Source organism: Penicilliopsis zonata, assembly GCF_001890105.1.
Source record: "Penicilliopsis zonata CBS 506.65 unplaced genomic scaffold ASPZOscaffold_10, whole genome shotgun sequence".
NCBI lineage: Eukaryota > Fungi > Ascomycota > Eurotiomycetes > Eurotiales > Aspergillaceae > Penicilliopsis > Penicilliopsis zonata.
The window spans coordinates 568,956-586,306 of NW_019208919.1; the positions used below are offsets into that span (position 1 = coordinate 568,956).

At 54.2% G+C, this 17,351-nt stretch overlaps 7 protein-coding genes across 7 annotated transcripts; 5 read left to right on the top strand and 2 right to left on the bottom strand.

Moving 5' to 3' along the window:
• Positions 1 to 1,168: 1,168 nt before the first annotated feature.
• ASPZODRAFT_522918 (hypothetical protein) lies at positions 1,169 to 3,332 on the bottom strand. Its single transcript, XM_022728440.1, has 3 exons — positions 3,033 to 3,332; positions 1,316 to 2,961; positions 1,169 to 1,261 (listed from the first exon to the last, which is right to left on the bottom strand). Exons 1-2 carry the CDS (start codon positions 3,211 to 3,213, stop codon positions 1,331 to 1,333), a joined length of 1,812 nt encoding a protein of 603 aa, XP_022580270.1. The 5' UTR covers positions 3,214 to 3,332; the 3' UTR covers positions 1,169 to 1,261; positions 1,316 to 1,330.
• A 27-nt stretch (positions 3,333 to 3,359) lies between these two features.
• ASPZODRAFT_118933 (hypothetical protein) lies at positions 3,360 to 5,394 on the top strand. Its single transcript, XM_022721213.1, has 2 exons — positions 3,360 to 4,427; positions 4,491 to 5,394. Exons 1-2 carry the CDS (start codon positions 3,699 to 3,701, stop codon positions 5,112 to 5,114), a joined length of 1,353 nt encoding a protein of 450 aa, XP_022580271.1. The 5' UTR covers positions 3,360 to 3,698; the 3' UTR covers positions 5,115 to 5,394.
• Positions 5,243 to 6,058, top strand: ASPZODRAFT_17204 (hypothetical protein; the record flags this gene model as incomplete). Its single annotated transcript, XM_022726980.1, has 2 exons — positions 5,243 to 5,247; positions 5,674 to 6,058. The coding sequence occupies 2 exons, from the start codon at positions 5,243 to 5,245 to the stop codon at positions 6,056 to 6,058; spliced, it is 390 nt and encodes a 129-aa protein (XP_022580272.1).
• A 38-nt stretch (positions 6,059 to 6,096) lies between these two features.
• ASPZODRAFT_26383 (hypothetical protein) lies at positions 6,097 to 9,503 on the top strand (the record flags this gene model as incomplete). The annotated part of the gene is made up of 3 exons (XM_022728042.1): positions 6,097 to 6,493; positions 6,554 to 6,766; positions 6,836 to 9,503. 3 exons carry the CDS (start codon positions 6,097 to 6,099, stop codon positions 9,253 to 9,255), a joined length of 3,030 nt encoding a protein of 1,009 aa, XP_022580273.1. The 3' UTR covers positions 9,256 to 9,503.
• Positions 9,504 to 11,316: 1,813 nt separating this feature from the next.
• On the bottom strand, positions 11,317 to 13,363 carry ASPZODRAFT_17206 (hypothetical protein; the record flags this gene model as incomplete). Its single annotated transcript, XM_022726981.1, has 5 exons — positions 11,317 to 11,535; positions 11,750 to 12,004; positions 12,688 to 12,887; positions 12,958 to 13,051; positions 13,151 to 13,363. The coding sequence occupies 5 exons, from the start codon at positions 13,361 to 13,363 to the stop codon at positions 11,317 to 11,319; spliced, it is 981 nt and encodes a 326-aa protein (XP_022580274.1).
• ASPZODRAFT_525238 (hypothetical protein) lies at positions 13,254 to 14,105 on the top strand. Its single transcript, XM_022728443.1, has 2 exons — positions 13,254 to 13,563; positions 13,620 to 14,105. Exons 1-2 carry the CDS (start codon positions 13,452 to 13,454, stop codon positions 13,952 to 13,954), a joined length of 447 nt encoding a protein of 148 aa, XP_022580275.1. The 5' UTR covers positions 13,254 to 13,451; the 3' UTR covers positions 13,955 to 14,105.
• Positions 14,106 to 14,708: 603 nt separating this feature from the next.
• On the top strand, positions 14,709 to 15,980 carry ASPZODRAFT_17207 (hypothetical protein; the record flags this gene model as incomplete). Its single annotated transcript, XM_022726982.1, has 1 exon — positions 14,709 to 15,980. The coding sequence occupies one exon, from the start codon at positions 14,709 to 14,711 to the stop codon at positions 15,978 to 15,980; it is 1,272 nt and encodes a 423-aa protein (XP_022580276.1).
• Positions 15,981 to 17,351: the final 1,371 nt, after the last annotated feature.

Below are 17,351 nucleotides of genomic sequence, written 5' to 3' on the forward strand. Positions count from 1 at the left end.
GGAGAGAGGGAGAGGGAGAGAGGGAGAGAGGGAGAGAGGGGGGTTTGGGAGGACGGGGAAGGGATGTGATCGGGCGGAGGACAAGAACAACGCAAAGCGAGTGTATTATTTTATTATTATGGGAGTAATCATGATAATAATTCTACTAATTAATTATGATGATTTTAATTTAATTTAATTATTGTTGTTGTTGTTATTGTTGTTGTTGTTGTGTAGGAGGTCTTGAAGTCTCTTCTCTATCAACGAGGTAAGTTTGTCCCTGGTTAGATCCATGGGTGGTTGACAGGATAAGAATGCCATTGTCTACGGAGTATCTACTCAAAATCCAGGCATTAATTTGCAGTACTAAGTCTATCTATTTGACTATTCAAGTCGTCTCCCTAGATCTTCCTGGAGATCATCTCTGCACGTGCAATGTGGCCACCATCCTAGCTAACTATAGCATGTCTCCTAGGTACATAACACCTGTAATTAATTACTAGTAACTGCTAACTAATTATAACTAGATCTAAGTATATTACCATATACACATTACCACAGCATTATTCAACATATGGAGTATACGGATGTTGCTTCCGCATTATCTATTATTTACTCTGTACTTATTACATAGTATGATGTACACTTATTATACTCTGTAGAATCCCCTATTTTATCATTTGACCGGCTTCATCTGAAACACCGAGCTGGATAATGCGGAGGAATCCTTTAACCTGATCTGCATGTCGCTGAATAGGGTAGCAGTCAATAGAATACTATACTAATGAATACTAATAAATACTAATCTCCAGTACTAGTAGTAACTACATAGCTATGCAGTGGATATGTACTACTGCTATCATCTACTACATAATACATATATAGTAACTATCTATATTAATAGAATCAATCCACTTATGGATGTCTCGGAATACACGGTAAATAGAAGGACGGGAATACTCCCATCTATAGGTCCATGCCTAGGGTAAAGTTTCCATAATTATACTGCTAATAGTTGGCTATTAGTGATTTTAGTGAACAACTAGTTACTTCTATTGACAACTAATAATACCTGGACTAATTGATATTAGGAATAGTAAATGAGGCTTTCATTCGCCACTACATGACTAGACAACACTTGATTCTATAATGTAGTCTAGAATATGTCATAGCCATGAGTATGAGGTGACTGAATATATATAATCAATTATATATAATATATAAATCAATCATATGAGCAGATGCTTAAATACATAATAATTGTATAGTGGAATACACAGTCCTACAGTAGATATTCTTACTCATAGACTAAAGTATATGGTGAAGTGATGGATACCTGTGTAGCAAATCTCTAGAACCCCAGATCGTCGCCGCCCTCGTCAAACTCCTCGTCCATGTCCATGCCCTCCTCGTCCTCGTCGCCCTCCAGCCCCTCGAACACCATGAACTTTTCGTTCTTGGCGTCCGTCTCGTCGGGCACGGCGTTCCCATCCTGCACCTCGCAGTCCTTGAGCACGCACTCGCGACCGATCTTGCTGCGCCGGCCGACGATACACCCCGTCAACTGGCAGCGTTCGCCCACCACGGCCCCGTCCATGATCAGACAGCGCGTCAGGCGCGCCCCGCTCGCAATGTGGCAGTTCGCCCCGATCACAGACTCCTTGATCACGCACTTCTCCTCCACCGTCACGTTGTCGGCCAGCAGGCAGTCGGCCCGCGTCACCGTGCACCGCTGCGCCACGCCAGCCGGGTACGCAATCTTCTGGGCGTGCGCGAACGGAGACGCCGCCCCGCCCCGGCCAGTCTCCTCCAGGGACTCCAGTTTCGCTAGCCGCAGCGACACAGACAGCAGGAGCGCCGAGCTGTCCACCCGGCGGATGAGCGGCGCCGACGGCTTCGACGAGTGCACGTACGCCAGGATCGGGGGCACCGGCAGCGCCTCCTCCTCGGAGGCCGTCTCGTCGAGCCGGGTGTTGTTGTTGTTGTTGTTGTTGTTGTTGTTGTCCAGCGTTGCCGTCCGCACTCGAGACGCAAACTGGTACTCTGGGGCATGCTGGGGCGCGGACCCGCCGGACATGGTCACCGCGGAGCCGGCTTTCGTCGTGCTCATCGCCTGCAGGTCGATCTCCTCCTCGAGAGACTCGCCATCGTGGCTGCCGTTGTCGCCGCGCCCGCTGGTGTTGGAGTCCGGGTCGAGGATCTCCCGCAGCTGCAGCTTCTCCGCCAGCCCGGTCTGCCATTCGGCCTTTGCCCACCAGCCGACGAGATCCTCGCTGATGCTCTCGAACTTCTCATTCACCCGCGCCATCTCCTTGATCCAGTAGGGAAACACGTAGATGTGGGCGTCGCGGTACGTCGTCAGCATCTTGACCTGCGCGTGCTTCTTCACCAGGGCGTGGCGCACCAGCAGGCCTTTCTGCTCCTCCATCTTCTCCTTCAAGGTCACCATGGGCATCGACAGCACCAGCTTCGACAGGCCGTACCGAACCGACGACGACGGCCCGTCCAGCGGGTGCGACACCGCGGGCGCCTCGTTGGGCTCCAGCGCGGTCGTCGCCAGGAAATCAGCCACCTCCCCCTTCACGCTCTCCTCCCGCCCCTGCGTCTGGTACCAAACCCCGAGCCCGCCACGGCGGCCTCCCCCTTCGCCCCCGAGTCCCGCCGTCTTGGGGGCCTGCGCGGCGGTCCGCCCATCCCGCACGATCGAACCATCCAACGCACCGTGCGTCACCATCCACGCCTCGAGCAGCGACTCGCCGGGAATATCGCAGACCAGATCGCACGGTAACACGATGAAATCAGACTTGATGCATGACTGCACCTCCGGCAGCCGGAGCAGCTCGGCGGTTCCCATCGTCAGCGTCAGTCCGGGAGGCGCAAGCACCGACGGCGACGGTGACGGAAGCGATGTGAGGTGCGGGTTCTGCGACAGGGCCGCCTCTAACGGGGCCTGGCTTGCGGGGGGGGTCACCAGCGTAATATCTAGCATTTTTCGTCCCTATTAGCCCACCAAAACATGCCACGCACAAAGCAGGGTATAGGAAAGTGCTCACTCGTAATCCCCATCCGGTACAGTAGGTCTAGCACGTACCAGACCATGGGGCGATTAGCTATCGGCACCAGAGCCTTGGGGAACTCTTCCGGGTTCGACGTGAAGGTATTCAGAGACACTCCAGGCCCACACAGGATGAGGGCCTGGAAGCCCGTCTGAGGCACAGGCACCGAAGGAGGCATCTCTCGGGCGAACAGTCAATCTCAATAGCCTGCAATTGATTCCTTCGTGTATGCCCAACCACAACGCGGTAACCCGGGCGCTGCTTCCTTGTTTGCTTCTTCTGTGACTCTTTCCGTTTATCACACAAAATCGCAGCCCACCATGTCACGTGTCGATAACCATTACATAATCAATGCAAATAGAGCAACCAGAGCAAACAGTGTAAACAAAGCAATCAATGTAAACACACCAGATACGTCAAGTAAACAAAAGCCACCAACCAGCCACATGCTTTCTCTCCCGAGGCTGAAGCGACGCCTGCCTCCCCCCCAGCTGGAGCGCTTCTTCCCCTTTCCCTTCCTTCCCCTCCCCAGCCCCTCCAGTCGACTCTGGCGAAGGGGATGAGATGAACAGACTTGACCTTCTTCTTTTATTGGCCTGATTTCTTTTTCTGTTTTTTTTTTTTTTTTGTTCTAGTTTCCCCTGGTTCGGCGCTCCCGAAAATATGTCCTTCTCATACTCCCAGGAGGTCCGTCGCCGGCGGGTGGGGACTGGCTTCAGCGCGTCCGGCCGACGGACGGTAATAGGGTACTGGGTGCCTTTGGCGATGACGGTCGGCGTGGCAGCCGTAGGGCTTGCCGCGTGGGTCTGGAGTGAGCGGAGTGATGATGAAGAAGAAGGTGAATCGAATAATGCCGCTGTCCTTCGGAGAGAAGGGGCGGAGGAGGAGGAGGAGGAGGAGGAGGAAGACGGATACCCTCCGCTTCCGCCTGGGCCGCATTTGGAGGTAGATGGAGCGGGAGAGCACGCGCGCGGTACTGGGACAGACTTCCACGATGGGAGCATGATTGCTCGAATGCAGGGCGCGTTGCGGCGCACGCCTAGTCCGCAGCAGATCTTCGACGGGGCGAGCAAGCGGGTCGCGGCCGGTGTCGCGGCTGCGGGGGCATTTGTTGGCGGGGCGTTGACCTCGATCCGCGAGGAGAATAGAGGCGACTTTGAGGATCACTCGCGCTGGTCGGAGGAGGTGCGGTCCCGGAACAACAATGCTGGTCTAGAGGGTGCGGCTGTGGGTGCGGCGGCGACGACGGCGACGACTGCGTCACGCTTGATGAGCGGGCCTACTCCGTCTCGGACACAGGCGCCTGGTGACAAGAAGCGCAAGACGGTGGTTATTGTTGTTTCGTCCGAATCGCTACATGTGGATCATGGTGACTCAGGCTCCGAGCACGCTGTAAGATTCTAGCCTTTCACGAGCTTCTGATTTACTTGGGAATATGCTGATCTTTCTCGCCAGTCCATCCTGTCTCATCTTCCCGAACACGTGGATACTGATACCGCTCGTGTGTTTGTGCTGATCTATGCGCCGGGGCTCAAGCACGCAATCGGCCAGGGAGTCTCCCGTCCCACTCTGTCGGTCACATCGTCCTACTCTAATATCTCGCGCGAAGAGGCTCGAGATCCCGAAGAACTGGCTTCCGGTGGCGAGCTGACCGCGGTGGAGCCCCGCCAGGTGGACGAGTTCGAGGGCACCAGTCCCCTGTTCCGCACGCTGTACACGCAGGCCCAGGCGCTGGTCGAAAAGGAGAACATGATCATGACCTTCAGCACCCCGACCGGCCACGTGCATCTGATCCGCCACCTTGCCCCGGAGATCGTCTACGTGCAGGAATCGTTGGCCGGCCAGGATGGCGACGCCGTCCGCCATATCTCCGGATGGGTCCGGCAGGTGATCGTCGTCATGGGCGACGAGGGCGGCCGCGGTGGTCTCATCGATAGCGACGACGAGTCCGCTCTCGCTGACCAGGGCGAGAAGTGGTGGGAGAAGGAGGGGACGACGGGGATCGGCAAGCGAATCGAGGTCGTCGACGTCCACCGCACAGGAGACGACTGGCGGCGCCGAGTCCGCGGCTATGACTGAGCACGAGGAGGGTTCAGCCGGCTCCATTCCCTCGCCCATTGCCTCCCGCTGTCTCTCCCCCTGGCTCTCTGTATATGCTTTTACGTGCTCTGATGATCTGCTTTATTTGGATTCCCCTTGAAGATAAGATGTGGTTTATGTATACTGCTGTTTATGCAATAGTTAATGTCTCATGTTTGCCAATTATCTGATACTTCGTAAACTAGATTATCTGATACTTCATAAACTAAATTATACCTAGGTACCTTATTGACTACGTTGATACTATATTATATACCAGATAGTTGCTTTCCATATCAACCAATATATAACTAGTTACCTTCAACTAAGCTTAATATATATCACTCTTCATTGACTTTGCTATAGTAAAATATTCAAAATTGTCATAAAACTAATGAAGTGAGCCATACCACAATATACCAACCATAGTCAAGAGGTCAAACTATCTCGTTACAGGTACGGAGTACTTCCACTGTTTTCTGCCTGAGGCAACAATCAGGCACAATTCAGGCACACAGACTAGTCCTAAAGCGGCAGTCATGTGAGTCCTCCCATCCAGGCTTGGCATCCCGAACTCCCTCTCGCGGAGCCTCAAAAACGTCAACGGCTATCGCGACCTCCTTTCAGCGCCAACCGGCTCCTCTCCCCCTCCCGATCGCCCACCAGACCTGCCTATCGACCCAGAGCGACGGCTGGCACTTTCGCATGTGTATCGTCGCCGCTCTGGCCACCGCCGCGTGTCCGCTTTGACTCCGGTCAGCGCGTCGTCGTCGTCGTCCCCCTCCCCCCGGCCCCGTGCTCCGCTCCCCACATGTCTCGCGCACCAGCTCTCCCATCGTCTTTCGGAGCCTGGAATTCATCCTCTCTCGGCGAATCTGCCTCTCGCAGGCCGTAGCCGCCTTCGTCTTGTTACGGGTGTGCCGTTCGTTCGTTCCGTTCGTTAGTCGTTGTCGTCGTTGTCGTCGTTGTCGTCGTCGTCATCATGGCCACCGCGATCTCCAAGCCTGCCTCTCACCCACCCAAAATGAAGCGCCCTCCCCCGCCGTTCGTTCAGACGGGAATCAATGGAATCAAGTCGTCTCCCTCCGCTGGCTCGCCGCCGAGCACGTCGAAACGCCTGCCGGGGGCTGGGAACCCCCCGTCGGCGACGACTCCGGTCAACGGGTCCCTACTTTCTGAGGGCGCGAACGGTGTGATGGGTCTGTCCGCCATGTCTGTCAACAACACGCCGCTTGGCCGGATGAAATCGGGGATCCAGAAGTCCGGCGAAGTCTCCGGACGACAGCACCAGCGCCAGAACTCGAGGACCACCGTCTCGTCCGATCTTCAGGATTTCCGCATAGCAAAGAAGCACCCGGAACCATATGGTGAGGCCTTGGGTGAGCCCCGGAAGTTAGGGGGATGTATTCTTTTTTTTATTTATAAACTGACTGTTGTAGTGAAAACAACCGCCTACATCCTGAAGAAGTTTGCCAAATCTCCCCCCTCGCTTATTGTTCATCTTCACCCGACGCATTTTCGCTTCGAGCAGCAAGACGGGAGTTTCCCGTACAACTCGGAGATGAAGGTCATCATCGAACATATCCGTGCGGGAACGGTTCCCCATGATATGATAGAGGAGCTCCTGCGTGCAGGCGTTCGGTTCTATGAAGGTAGGCGGAGAGCTCCTTGGATGCTCTCTACGTGCTTCAGCCTGTTTCTCTTACTGACTACCTATCTAGGCTGCCTGATTGTCCGCGTAGTTGATCACAAGTCTGTTTCAGCCAAGGCAAAGAAGTCGTCGGCCCGATTGTCGGATGAGAAAACCGAGCCATTCTCAATACACAACTACAACCAGCATGTCACTCCGTCGGCGTACGTGCCGTACCCGAAACAGAACTCATTAATGTCGGAAACCTCGCCCTCGAAGTCTTCAACGGCAAATCAATCCGATGTCCAAATTAAGGGAGATGCTACTGTTGATGATTCGACTGGTGCCCGAGACTCCGGAGCTGTGACTTCGGCGTCGGCGTTATCTAAGGATACCACACCCAAGCCTCGAGTTTTCACGACAGTCCTTCATCCCACCCCACGTTCCATCCAAGCAGAATTGACTCTGCTCGCCACCACTCCGGACCCGAGAGCTGTCAACAAGAGACCGCCCGTTTCTCAAGCTGGAGCTCGCACACCTTCGACTGTCGTGCCGCCGTCGCCCGCCGCGTCGACGGAGTTCCCCGACCGACCGGCCAAGAGGCAAAAGATGCTAGTAGAGCCACATGAACTTCTCGAGTGTGAAGCCAAAATCACGCAAGCAATGGCACCGCCTTTGTTCCTGAACCCGGTCAATAGCCTGGACGCTGCTCAGGATCTGTTGAAGTATCTCGAAAGCCCACTACACAGGGACCCGCCACCGTCGCCCAAGAGACGGAAGCGTACGGTGGCCGAACTTGCAGCCGACGAGGCTCTGGCCGCCGAGGAAGAAAGATTCATGCTTATCATGGACGAACGGCTGGAACCCACCGTGTCTGGGGCCGCAGGTGCGGCCAAGGCTGCTGGTGTCGATGAGACTGCTGGCGTTGCGCCGTTCGAGCCCCGGTTCTCCCGCTTCAAGACGCTGGAGAACATTCGCATCCAACACGAGGAGAAGGCCAAACGAGAGCACGAGATCAAAGTCAAGCAGGAAATGGCAAAGAGACAGCAGCAAGACCAAGAACGACAACGCCGTGCCCTGGAGCAGCGCCAGAACGAAGAGAAGGAGGAAGCCCGACGGGCACAGCTCGCGGCCGCTCAAGCCCAGGCTCACCTTACCGCCGTTTCGCAGCAGCCCGTCCGGCATTCCGTCATGGCCCCTGCAAACGGGATGGCCCAGGCGCAGCAGTCTTCCCCCGTCGTTCGCAACCAGACTCCACTCAACGCCTCGTCTCCGCTGGTCGGCAGTGGCGCTGTGTCGCAGGCTGGTGTCCCCATGGGTATGACGGCGTCTGCCCAAGGAGCCGGTAGCCCGCCCCGACCACCATCCGCTCTACAGCACGCCCACCCGAATGTGATGAGTCATGCAATGGCACCCTCTCGAAGCCAGCAAAGCCGCCATGGAACCCCGCAGATGGGCCAGGGAACCCCGGCCGTGTCTCATGCGACACCCGTCATGCGCAACGCTACACCGACCCAGCGGATGGGCCACGGCAGTCCGAACCACACCGCCATGGCTCAGACACCTGTGATGGGTCACGCCATGATGGGTACCCCCCAGATGGGCAATGGAACCGGCCTCACCCCTCAACAACAGCAAATCCTGATGCAGCACAGGCAGCAGCAGCTTTTGGCGCAGCAGAGTCATATCCAGTTCACACCCCAACAGATGGCCCACATTCAAGCCAGTGTGCACGCGCAACAGAACATTCAACAACAACAGATGCTCCAGGCTCAACAGCAACACCAACAACAACAGCAGCAGCAGCAGCAGCAGCACCAACAGCAACAGCACCAACAACACCAGCAGCCGCAACAACAACAACAACCGCAACAACAACAGCAACAGCAGCCGCAGCAGCAGCAGGGGCACCCGCAACAAGTGCCCACTCATCAATCATACCAAGCTCATCTGATGCGTGCTCAACTGGCGCAACTGCAGATGGTGCAAAAGCAGCAGCAACAACAGCAGCAGCAAAGCCAACAGCAGCAGCAGCAGCAGCAGCAGCAACAACAACAACAACAACAAAACCAACAGCAGCAACAACCGTCGCAAAGCCAGCCGATGCAAAACCTCCAGGGCAGCCCCCAGATGACAGCCCAGCAGCAGCAACAACAGCAAATGTTGCTGGCTGCCGCCCAGGCGAATGGCGGGCACCTCCCGCAGAACATGCCCAACATGAGTCTGACGCAGCGATACCAGCAGCTCTACCAGCAACGTCTGCTGCGGTCGCGGCAGGAGTTCGCCCAGCGGTTCATGGCCCAGTACGGCCCGCCGAACCAGTATCCTCCCCAGATCGCACAGCAGTACGGGCCGGGATTGGACAAGAGCGCCAAGGCCTGGGTGACGGATATCATGCGGCGAGAACGTGAGGCCGCCCAACAGCAGCGGGCGAACCAGGTCGCTGCTGTCCAGGCGCAAGTTATCCAACAGCAGCAACAGAATATGATGCACAACGGGATGGGTAATTGAGGGTACACCCGAATTTCACTGGCGAGGGCTTTCCATTCTCTTCTCTTCTTTTCTTCTTTTCTTCTTTTCTACATATTATTGATCATTGACTTATGTACTATCGGCACGGCTTACGCTATTCTTAGGGTCGGTTCAGGAACGGACAGGAGCAGGAACAGACTTGATACCAATTTTGTACAGGAGTTTTTACTTGATTTAATATGAGTTATCGGTATATTAGTTCCCCCATAGTAAAGGCCACAATGTGTCGAAGCATTCCTGAGCCAATACCTCGTAGTACCACCAGAAATACGTATATACTCTACTCCATTAGTACTCTTTACCTCAAAAAGTACTGCGTAGCATCGCCACAGGGTAACAGTTACGACCACGTTAAGACGGGATGGATTCTAGACCCGTCAAGGCATGTACTACACAAGATAGTTACCTATCTAGTTGTAATATTCCATGTTCATCTCAAAATGCCAATCGATCCTTCAGATCAGATCATACTTACCAATCGATCCTCATGATCGGACCATGCACAAGGTCAAGTGTATATAGTAGATTGCTTTTTTGTCTGTCTAGCTTGCTGCTCATCCTTTCTTTTCTTTTTTTTTTTTTTTCCTTTCTCTTTTTTCTTCTTCTCTCTTCTTGAGTGGACCACTGTATTTGTATCTGCACATTCCTGTTCATGCAGCTGCATATGCCGTACTACCTTATCAGGGAGTCAAGTAAGGTTCGTCAATCGTCTAATAGTCCGTGGTACTACTTGCTTGGTATCTTTGCGATAGTAAGTAGTCTTTGCAGTGGTCAACAGTCTTTACAGTGTGCTTTACAGTAGTCATGATCATTAGGATGTGTCTTAGATGATGGTGATAGAACATAAGACTGTCTGGGGCGAGAGATACGGAAGACTCTTCAAATTACTGATAACTGCTGGGGCAAGAAGTCACCGAGGTGGTGGTACAGGTGTAACGATTGTCTCGATCACCGAGAATCAATAAATGATGTGGGATTAGGTGGCTTTCTTCGAGGAGAGCCTGCCTTGGTTTGATTAATTACCCTCTGGCGTGAACAGAGAAGCATATGAATGGCGGTGTTTGAGGCGATTAAGCTCGAGGCCTCAGGCGTTGCCAATGATGGGTAGCTGGGTGGAGTCGGGGATGCAGGATCCAAAAGGACGATCCGCGGGCAGGTTCTTTATCAGTGGGGGGGAGGTTGAGGGCAAGAGAGAGAGATGACGATGGGGAGAGACATTGAGGGTGGATGCCCACATTCCTCGCAGGGACCTGGAAATAGACACGCTCATCTTCGATGCCATGCAATGCTATGTAATGCAACTCAAATTGAGAAAAAGCAGTTGGTCGAGAGCAAGCAAGGGGTTGGGAGAGGGAAGATGGAGGAGCAATAAGAGGAAGAGCAGGAGCAGGAGTGGGCAGCAGAGAGATACCTAGTGGACCGTGGGTGGGTAGTAAAGGATCATTTGAGTGTGGTGGTCACACATACTCCCTCACGCTGCCTCGAGCGCTGCTGCCAATGCCGGTGTGGGCGCGTTGTCCAGTATCTTTCTTGTCTCTCTTTCTCTCTTGGTCATTGTTTGTTTCTCCCCTAGATGGCGGATTGTGATACAAAGAGGCCGTTGAAGGATGTGGTCCTGTTTCAAATTTGTTGTTATCAAGACCGACGTTTTCTTGCACCCTTTGGTGACGTCTGTCTACTAGTAGAAGGAAATTACCACGGACGTGGAAGCAGTAGCCAGTCGCCGCCGCAGTAGAAACAGCAGCAAGTACTCTCCTTACCTGGCCGAGTCCTAATGAATAGATGCAGGTCCTTCAAGTTTCCAGGGCGACTTTTTTTAATTCTCCTTGTTTGTTTATGGCCTTGATCGATGATGTTCGTCGCAGTCCAGGTGGAAGAGAAGCTATTGTTTTGTTCGGAGGAAAACAAGCTTGGAATGAATTATCGGTCGATCCCCCCCAAAGCGTATTGACGATATCCGTGCCCTCCTCCACGGTCTGTGTAAAGTGTATAGTGTCAAGCCGGTTACCTCCGATCAGACCCCGAGGTGGAGCCAGCGAATCACGATAGATTGCCAGCGAGTAGCTTCGCAGAGTTTGTAGCAGGAGGGCTCACTCCGAGCAAATCGCTAGCGTGATGCACGATGATGTCGTAGACTGGCCTGATGAAGAAAGACTCGAGGGACGTCTCTGCAAAGAAGATGACCCAGCCGATCCGGATTGCCAAGACTTCCTCTCCAGGTTTCCTGGCGCCGCCGTGTAGGGGTAAGAGGGAGGACTTCTACCAGAAAGCGTGCGTAGCCGCCGTGCTAGAAAAAAACCCCCCCCCCCAGGGTGAATATATCCTTTGCTGCCCTCCCTCCCTTTCTCCCCCTCCTCGATCACGTCGCGTCGCGCGATGGGTGAGCGGCGCGAGCCAGGGCAAGCATAAGCGAATATGCGAAATCTTGCGAGGGGAACAACGTGGTTCAATATTGACGCCCATCCTGGCATACGTACATGGTAGGGATGCCTGATCTATCGGGGAGGGGTGTCAGGTGCTGGAGATCTGTGGAGAGGGCACGACCAGATCGGAAGACCCTGGCCTTGGAAAAGAGGATCGACAGGGCGTGGAGAAGGGCGAAAAACCTGGAACCTTGAGGGACTCGGCCGTTGGAGCAATAGCCAGATCGATGATCATTGGCAGACAGAGGCACGGAGTGCTGCACGTATTGGCAGCGCTCCCAAATACTAGCAGCAACGACCGCCAGCTAGTTGTTGGGCTTTTTCTCTCGGAAAATTCTGCGGAGCTAGTAGGCGAATCAGCGCCGCCAGCGATGCAGGTACGCTCCTGATTGAGAGGCGCGCCCCCCCAACTCCTCCTTGCTGCACACAGGTCTGTGTGTTGCAGGGGGTCATTCCCATCGCCTCCAGGCCGATTTCCACCCAATTATACAACACACCCCATATCCTTTCTGTATCCTCGCTGCCTCAGGCCGACGCCGGGTGGTGGTGCGTCCTCTGTTCGGGGCAGAGTGCGGCATGGGAGATGAGGCGGGTATTTCGACTGGAGGAGGTAGCCAGCAGCACTGCTCAGTAAAGCCCCCGGAAGCATGAGGCGTATCAATAGGCCGCTGTAGGATTCAATAACACTGATCAGAGTTGGCATGCTTGCCTGGGAGTCGGGGTTTGAACCTTGTTGCTGACACTATTGCCTCTGTTTCCTCCTTCCCCCTGGTCGACAAGGAAGACAATTCCGCCTCTGCCCGGGCGGTGGACGGTGGCTGCACCGTGGCTGAGTGGCTGAGCGGGCGGCGGTGCGTTAGTGGCGCATGCTACTAGTACGTATGTGGCATGTTGGTGCCTGATATCCTAAGGCTACCAGGTGGCAGCGGGGCGTCCGCCAAGACAGGCAAGGGCCACCGCCGCTCCTTCCCAAAAATACTAAAAATACTGGACTGGTTGGTGGGCGGGCAGAGGTGGACTGCTCGAACCACCAGGATTCGTGTTGATGGCGGACCCAGCCGTCACCAGGAATAGACTTCCACGGCCAAACGACAGGTCTAGAGGTCAGAAAGGCAACCATGGATGGCCGAGGTAACGCCAGAGCCCGTTGGTTAGGCCGATTCGCCGTCGCATTCCCCATCTCGTCGTCTGGTGTGGCGTGAGCGAGGATGCCCCTGAACACTGCTCGGGGGGGAGGCAGGCAGGCAGGCAGGCAGACAGGGCTCGTGTGGCCGGGTGAGGAACCCCACGATGCTCGGAGGAAAGCATTGCCAGATGAAAATGATCGAGCTCGTTGGGGGTTGCAGTTCGGACTGACGCGTGACAGATCAGAAGTGTCGGAGGCGATGAGGTCTGCTGCTCCGTATCACTGTATGCTACACAACAATCCACCGCACACCGTGTGCCTATACAATGGCGGGGAAGGATGAGGAGGAGGCAGTCGCTGGACCAGCGGGAGCCTTCCCCGAGTCCACCCACATTCCAGAGACAATGAGCGGTGATGGCGAGATGGAGGGTCCGGAGCGTTCCTGACCGGGCGGGTAATCCAGTTGGTATCTGTGACAGGCGGCCGCGGTGCGAATCACGGCTGCAGAAACCATACAGCCGATCCATTGCTGGTCCATGGTGTGCGTCTGATCACCGTCACCATGATCATGATTCGTCTAGACTACATTTGAAGGCCACCGATGCTTTCGAGGCTTGGGAGCGCAGATGTGCGAAGGCTCATCTCGGCGAGAGCTCGCTGGTATAGACGCCCACATAGAGAGAGAGAGAGAGAGAGAGAGAGAGAGAGAGAGAGAGAGACATGGGCTCGCCCCGAATGGCTTGCTATTGTTGAGAGTACTTCCATCATCAAAAGATGAGCCACCTCATGCTCGCGTCTGCAGCCTGGGCCGGGTCTGCACAGACCGGCGAGCCTCCGTCCTGCTCGATTCGATCTGATGGTGCTTGGATCTAGTCAGTGGCAGCCACACGCCGATCATTCAGGGTCTTGGACACGCCGATCGGTCGAGAGCCTAAACGACGCAGGTCCCAGCAGCTGGCCCGCGAGCAGCAATAATCAGCATGATTCATCGGTGCAGAAGCGTTTTTTAAGGTTCCCGAACTGTGGGTGTACCTCTTGCCCGGCAGAGCGAGGAACCGCAGCGGAGATCCTCGCATTCCACAAAACCGGTTTGGTGGGAGGGCAGGATGCTCGCTGCAGGCCCTGCTAGTCAGCGAGGTTATTCTGCTGGCTGGTGCGGAGCCAGAGGGGAAAAAAGCAATGTGAGGGATGGCAAAGGCTACGCAAATAAAACCCAGCAACTCGCGGGCTTCACGGGGGTCCCCTTGCTGGTGTCTCTGCTATAACAACTCCTTCGGCTCGTCAACATCTGAGACCTTCTCGCCCTTGACCACCACTTCCATCCTGTCTCTCCTCCCATCTGGCCCGTCGCCTAGGAACCCATAGTCTACATTCCTGGCATTCCCAGGGCACGCGACGCGCCACTGGTTTTGGCCGTCTGGAGGACCGCGATGGCGTCTGTCTGTGAGTGAGACCCAACTGTTTATTTCACCTCGTTTGCCCTCCATTCCTCTGCCGTCCGTCCCTCTCTCGCTCTCTCTCTCTCTGCCTCCCTTCTCTTGCTTGTCATCCCTCGGCGACATTCCTTTCCTTCGCTTGTTCGCTGCTGTCCTTCGCTCAAACTGCCTTCGGCCCTATCTGTCCCTCGCTGCCATTCCTTTCCTTTCTGTCACCCGCAACGACACTCTTTTTCACCACCAGAGAATCCCCCTCCCCCGCCCCCCCACCAAACCACTCTTTGATATCTCTCCTAATTGTGTCTTTTTCTTTTCTGTTTTCTCTTGTTTGCTTGTTTGGGCTCACACGGAACTCGACACCACGTAGGTGATACCCCGATAGAGCTTTTACCACACAACGAGAACGATTCCGCTTCCAACCTTGACGATATGAGAGCCCACCACACCATGGCTGATCGCCTGGCCGTGGATGTCGAGTGCCCGCCGCTGAGCGGCTGCCCATCCATCACGTCAAACTATTCGCCTATGGAATCGCCAACGCCAACCCCCACGAGTCTTTACAGCCAGGGTTCCCTGGCTTCGCCCGGGTGGCACGAAGGTGCCTCGTTCGCCGGGCACCCCTACGAGCGCCACACTGCAAGCACTCCGCTCCGAAGCAGCTTTCGCCTGGCCGACGTCACCAACGATGGCACCGGTATGCCGGTCGCCAACATGGATCTCCCAGAGCGTATGCCGCTACCGGACTACATGTCTGGCTACGACGAAAATGTCGAGCAGTTTTGGATCCCATCCGACATGCCGAAAACATACGATCCTCAGGCCTCGTTTCCGTCGCAGGGCGGTATGATGCCCTACCCACAAATGGCACGCAACTACTACCGCCAGCATCCCCCGGCCACCTATCTGCCGGAATCCGCCTCTAATCCTTGTCTGTCACGTCCAATGTTCAACCAGCCCGAGCGTATCCCTAACTCGGTATCGATGAGTAACATCCTGCAATGGATGCCGACAGCCGAATCCATGCCACCGCAGACCATCACCCCGTCGCAGGCCTTCCATCAAGCTCCCGTCACGCCCCCGCCTTCGTACTCGGAGTTCCACACCAGTCTCAACGCATTCAAGAACCAAACCCCGACAACTCCCATCCGATCAGGCTCTCTGGGTACTCCGTCTGGCACGGACACACCAATGAGTCGACTCTCCGGGGGTGCTACCGATTACCATGACGAGTTCGGCCACCTGTCGCCTGCGTACCGGGACGGGTACCTCCAGCGGCCCCCACCTCAACGGCAGCCTTCAGGCAGGAAAGTGATTCGCAAGCAGTCGTCGAAACATAGTATGACACTTGAGAGTCTCCCGTCCATCATCAAGCAGGTGCAGTTTAAATGCAAAGAACCTGGCTGCCCCGGTCGGTTTAAGCGCCAAGAGCATCTCAAGCGACACATGAAAAGTCACTCGAAGGAGAAGCCGCACATCTGTTGGGTTCCCGGCTGCCATCGAGCCTTCTCACGAAGCGACAACCTCAACGCCCACTACACGAAAACGCACAGCAAGCGTGGGGGGCGCAATCGTTACGTTGCCACTTTGGATCAAACGAGCCCGGACTACAACCCGGACTTCCGCGGCCAGTTGACGCAGGACGGTCGGCCCATCTATGGTTCTAAGTTGGAGGATCCCATCCTTGACGACCGCGAAATGAGCGTGGATTATGATGAGTGATCGTTTGCTTGGACCCATTGTCCTCGCTGTCATCCACCATCAATATACGACATACCTGGTCTAAAAATGAAAACCAACCAAAAAAAGCAAAGAAAAAAACAAAGGAAAACAAAAACCCGAACCACACAAAAAGAACTGGAATGATACCCATCGGAGGATCTCCTTGTGTCTCACTACTACTAGAAGGCGCAGACCAACCTGACACCTAACCCCTAGTCCGCCTCTTATACTGTACAACCAAACAAATGTTTCATTGCATTGATTTTGCATAATTAATGGTTTCCTCTTCCTCTTCCACCGTTATTTTTTTTTTTTTTTCCAAATCCTCACTGTTCTTACTAACTACCATCCATCTGACCATCATCTCTGGAGGCACTCCTGTCGTACTCGATTAATAGCTTCCATTCCCCCCTTTTTCTTTTTCCTTCTCTCTCTCTCTTTCTCTTTTTTGCATTGGGATCGGTCGAGGAAATGGGCGGGTCACTGGCGTGTATGGATTGCGACTCCGATTCAGATTCAGATCCCGATTCAGTACGGAGTACTGTATGATCATGTTTCTCCTATTGTTACACCTCATTTTTATCTGCTCATGATCTGCATGCTGAAGTAATTGAATGGATCACAGCCTAGTTATGTGTATCACTATCAAACCACCTAGCTAATATCTATTTAAAATCTTGTCCCACCTTGTATCCCGGGCTTCCTCCTATTACTTTTCTACGTTTTTGAGGTGTCTCGACCAATAGTCCGTGGCAACAATATCCACTTCCTGTCATGATTTCCGAGGCGGAGTACACAGTCAGATAGATACCTGTTACCAAACCTTTTTGTGTCGAATGACAGATCACAATTTTTTTCCCCTACCCTTTTCCCTTTCCCTTCGCCCGCCGCAGATTGGATGGATCAAGTCTCCGCCAGACGACCTCAACCCCAGAACGGCCGCTAGGTTCGGATTCCATATGTACTCCGTACTCCGTAATACTCTGTACTTTTCAAGGTATGTAGCAGGTTGTTAAAAGTAGCAGGTTTCCCCGGTTGAATATACAGTGGGAAAGCCTTGATCGGGTAGGGGAAAGGGGCCCTCAACAAACAGAGTTCAGGGGGGAGGGGGGAGGGGGAACCTATTAGCCATTCATCTCCAAGCAAACTGTTCGTTCAGAGTTTGAAAGAGTTTCCATACCTGTCTGACAGGGGTGTGGGGAGGGGAAAGAGAAATAGAACAACTGAGGCTGGAGGATTTTTTTGGTTGAGTTTGTCGTGTCGTTGCGAGACCGAGAAAGTTAAGCCATGACTAGTACGACGTCAAGAGGTATGTGCAGATACCTCTTTTGTCTCAACAATGGGGGGGGATTTGAGTTTACATTGTTAATA

Excerpts from the sequence above, each read along its gene's own strand:
- ASPZODRAFT_522918 (XM_022728440.1), bottom strand. The coding sequence starts at position 3,213 with ATGCCTCCTTCGGTGCCTGTGCCTCAGACGGGCTTCCAGGCCCTCATC. Across the intron at positions 2,962-3,032 it reads GTACCGGATGGGGATTACGA|ATATTACGCTGGTGACCCCC; the intron begins GTGAGCACTTTC and ends GAAAAATGCTAG.
- ASPZODRAFT_118933 (XM_022721213.1), top strand. The coding sequence starts at position 3,699 with ATGTCCTTCTCATACTCCCAGGAGGTCCGTCGCCGGCGGGTGGGGACT. Across the intron at positions 4,428-4,490 it reads ACTCAGGCTCCGAGCACGCT|TCCATCCTGTCTCATCTTCC; the intron begins GTAAGATTCTAG and ends CTTTCTCGCCAG.
- ASPZODRAFT_525238 (XM_022728443.1), top strand. The coding sequence starts at position 13,452 with ATGTGCGAAGGCTCATCTCGGCGAGAGCTCGCTGGTATAGACGCCCAC. Across the intron at positions 13,564-13,619 it reads ACATGGGCTCGCCCCGAATG|GTCTGCAGCCTGGGCCGGGT; the intron begins GCTTGCTATTGT and ends CCTCATGCTCGC.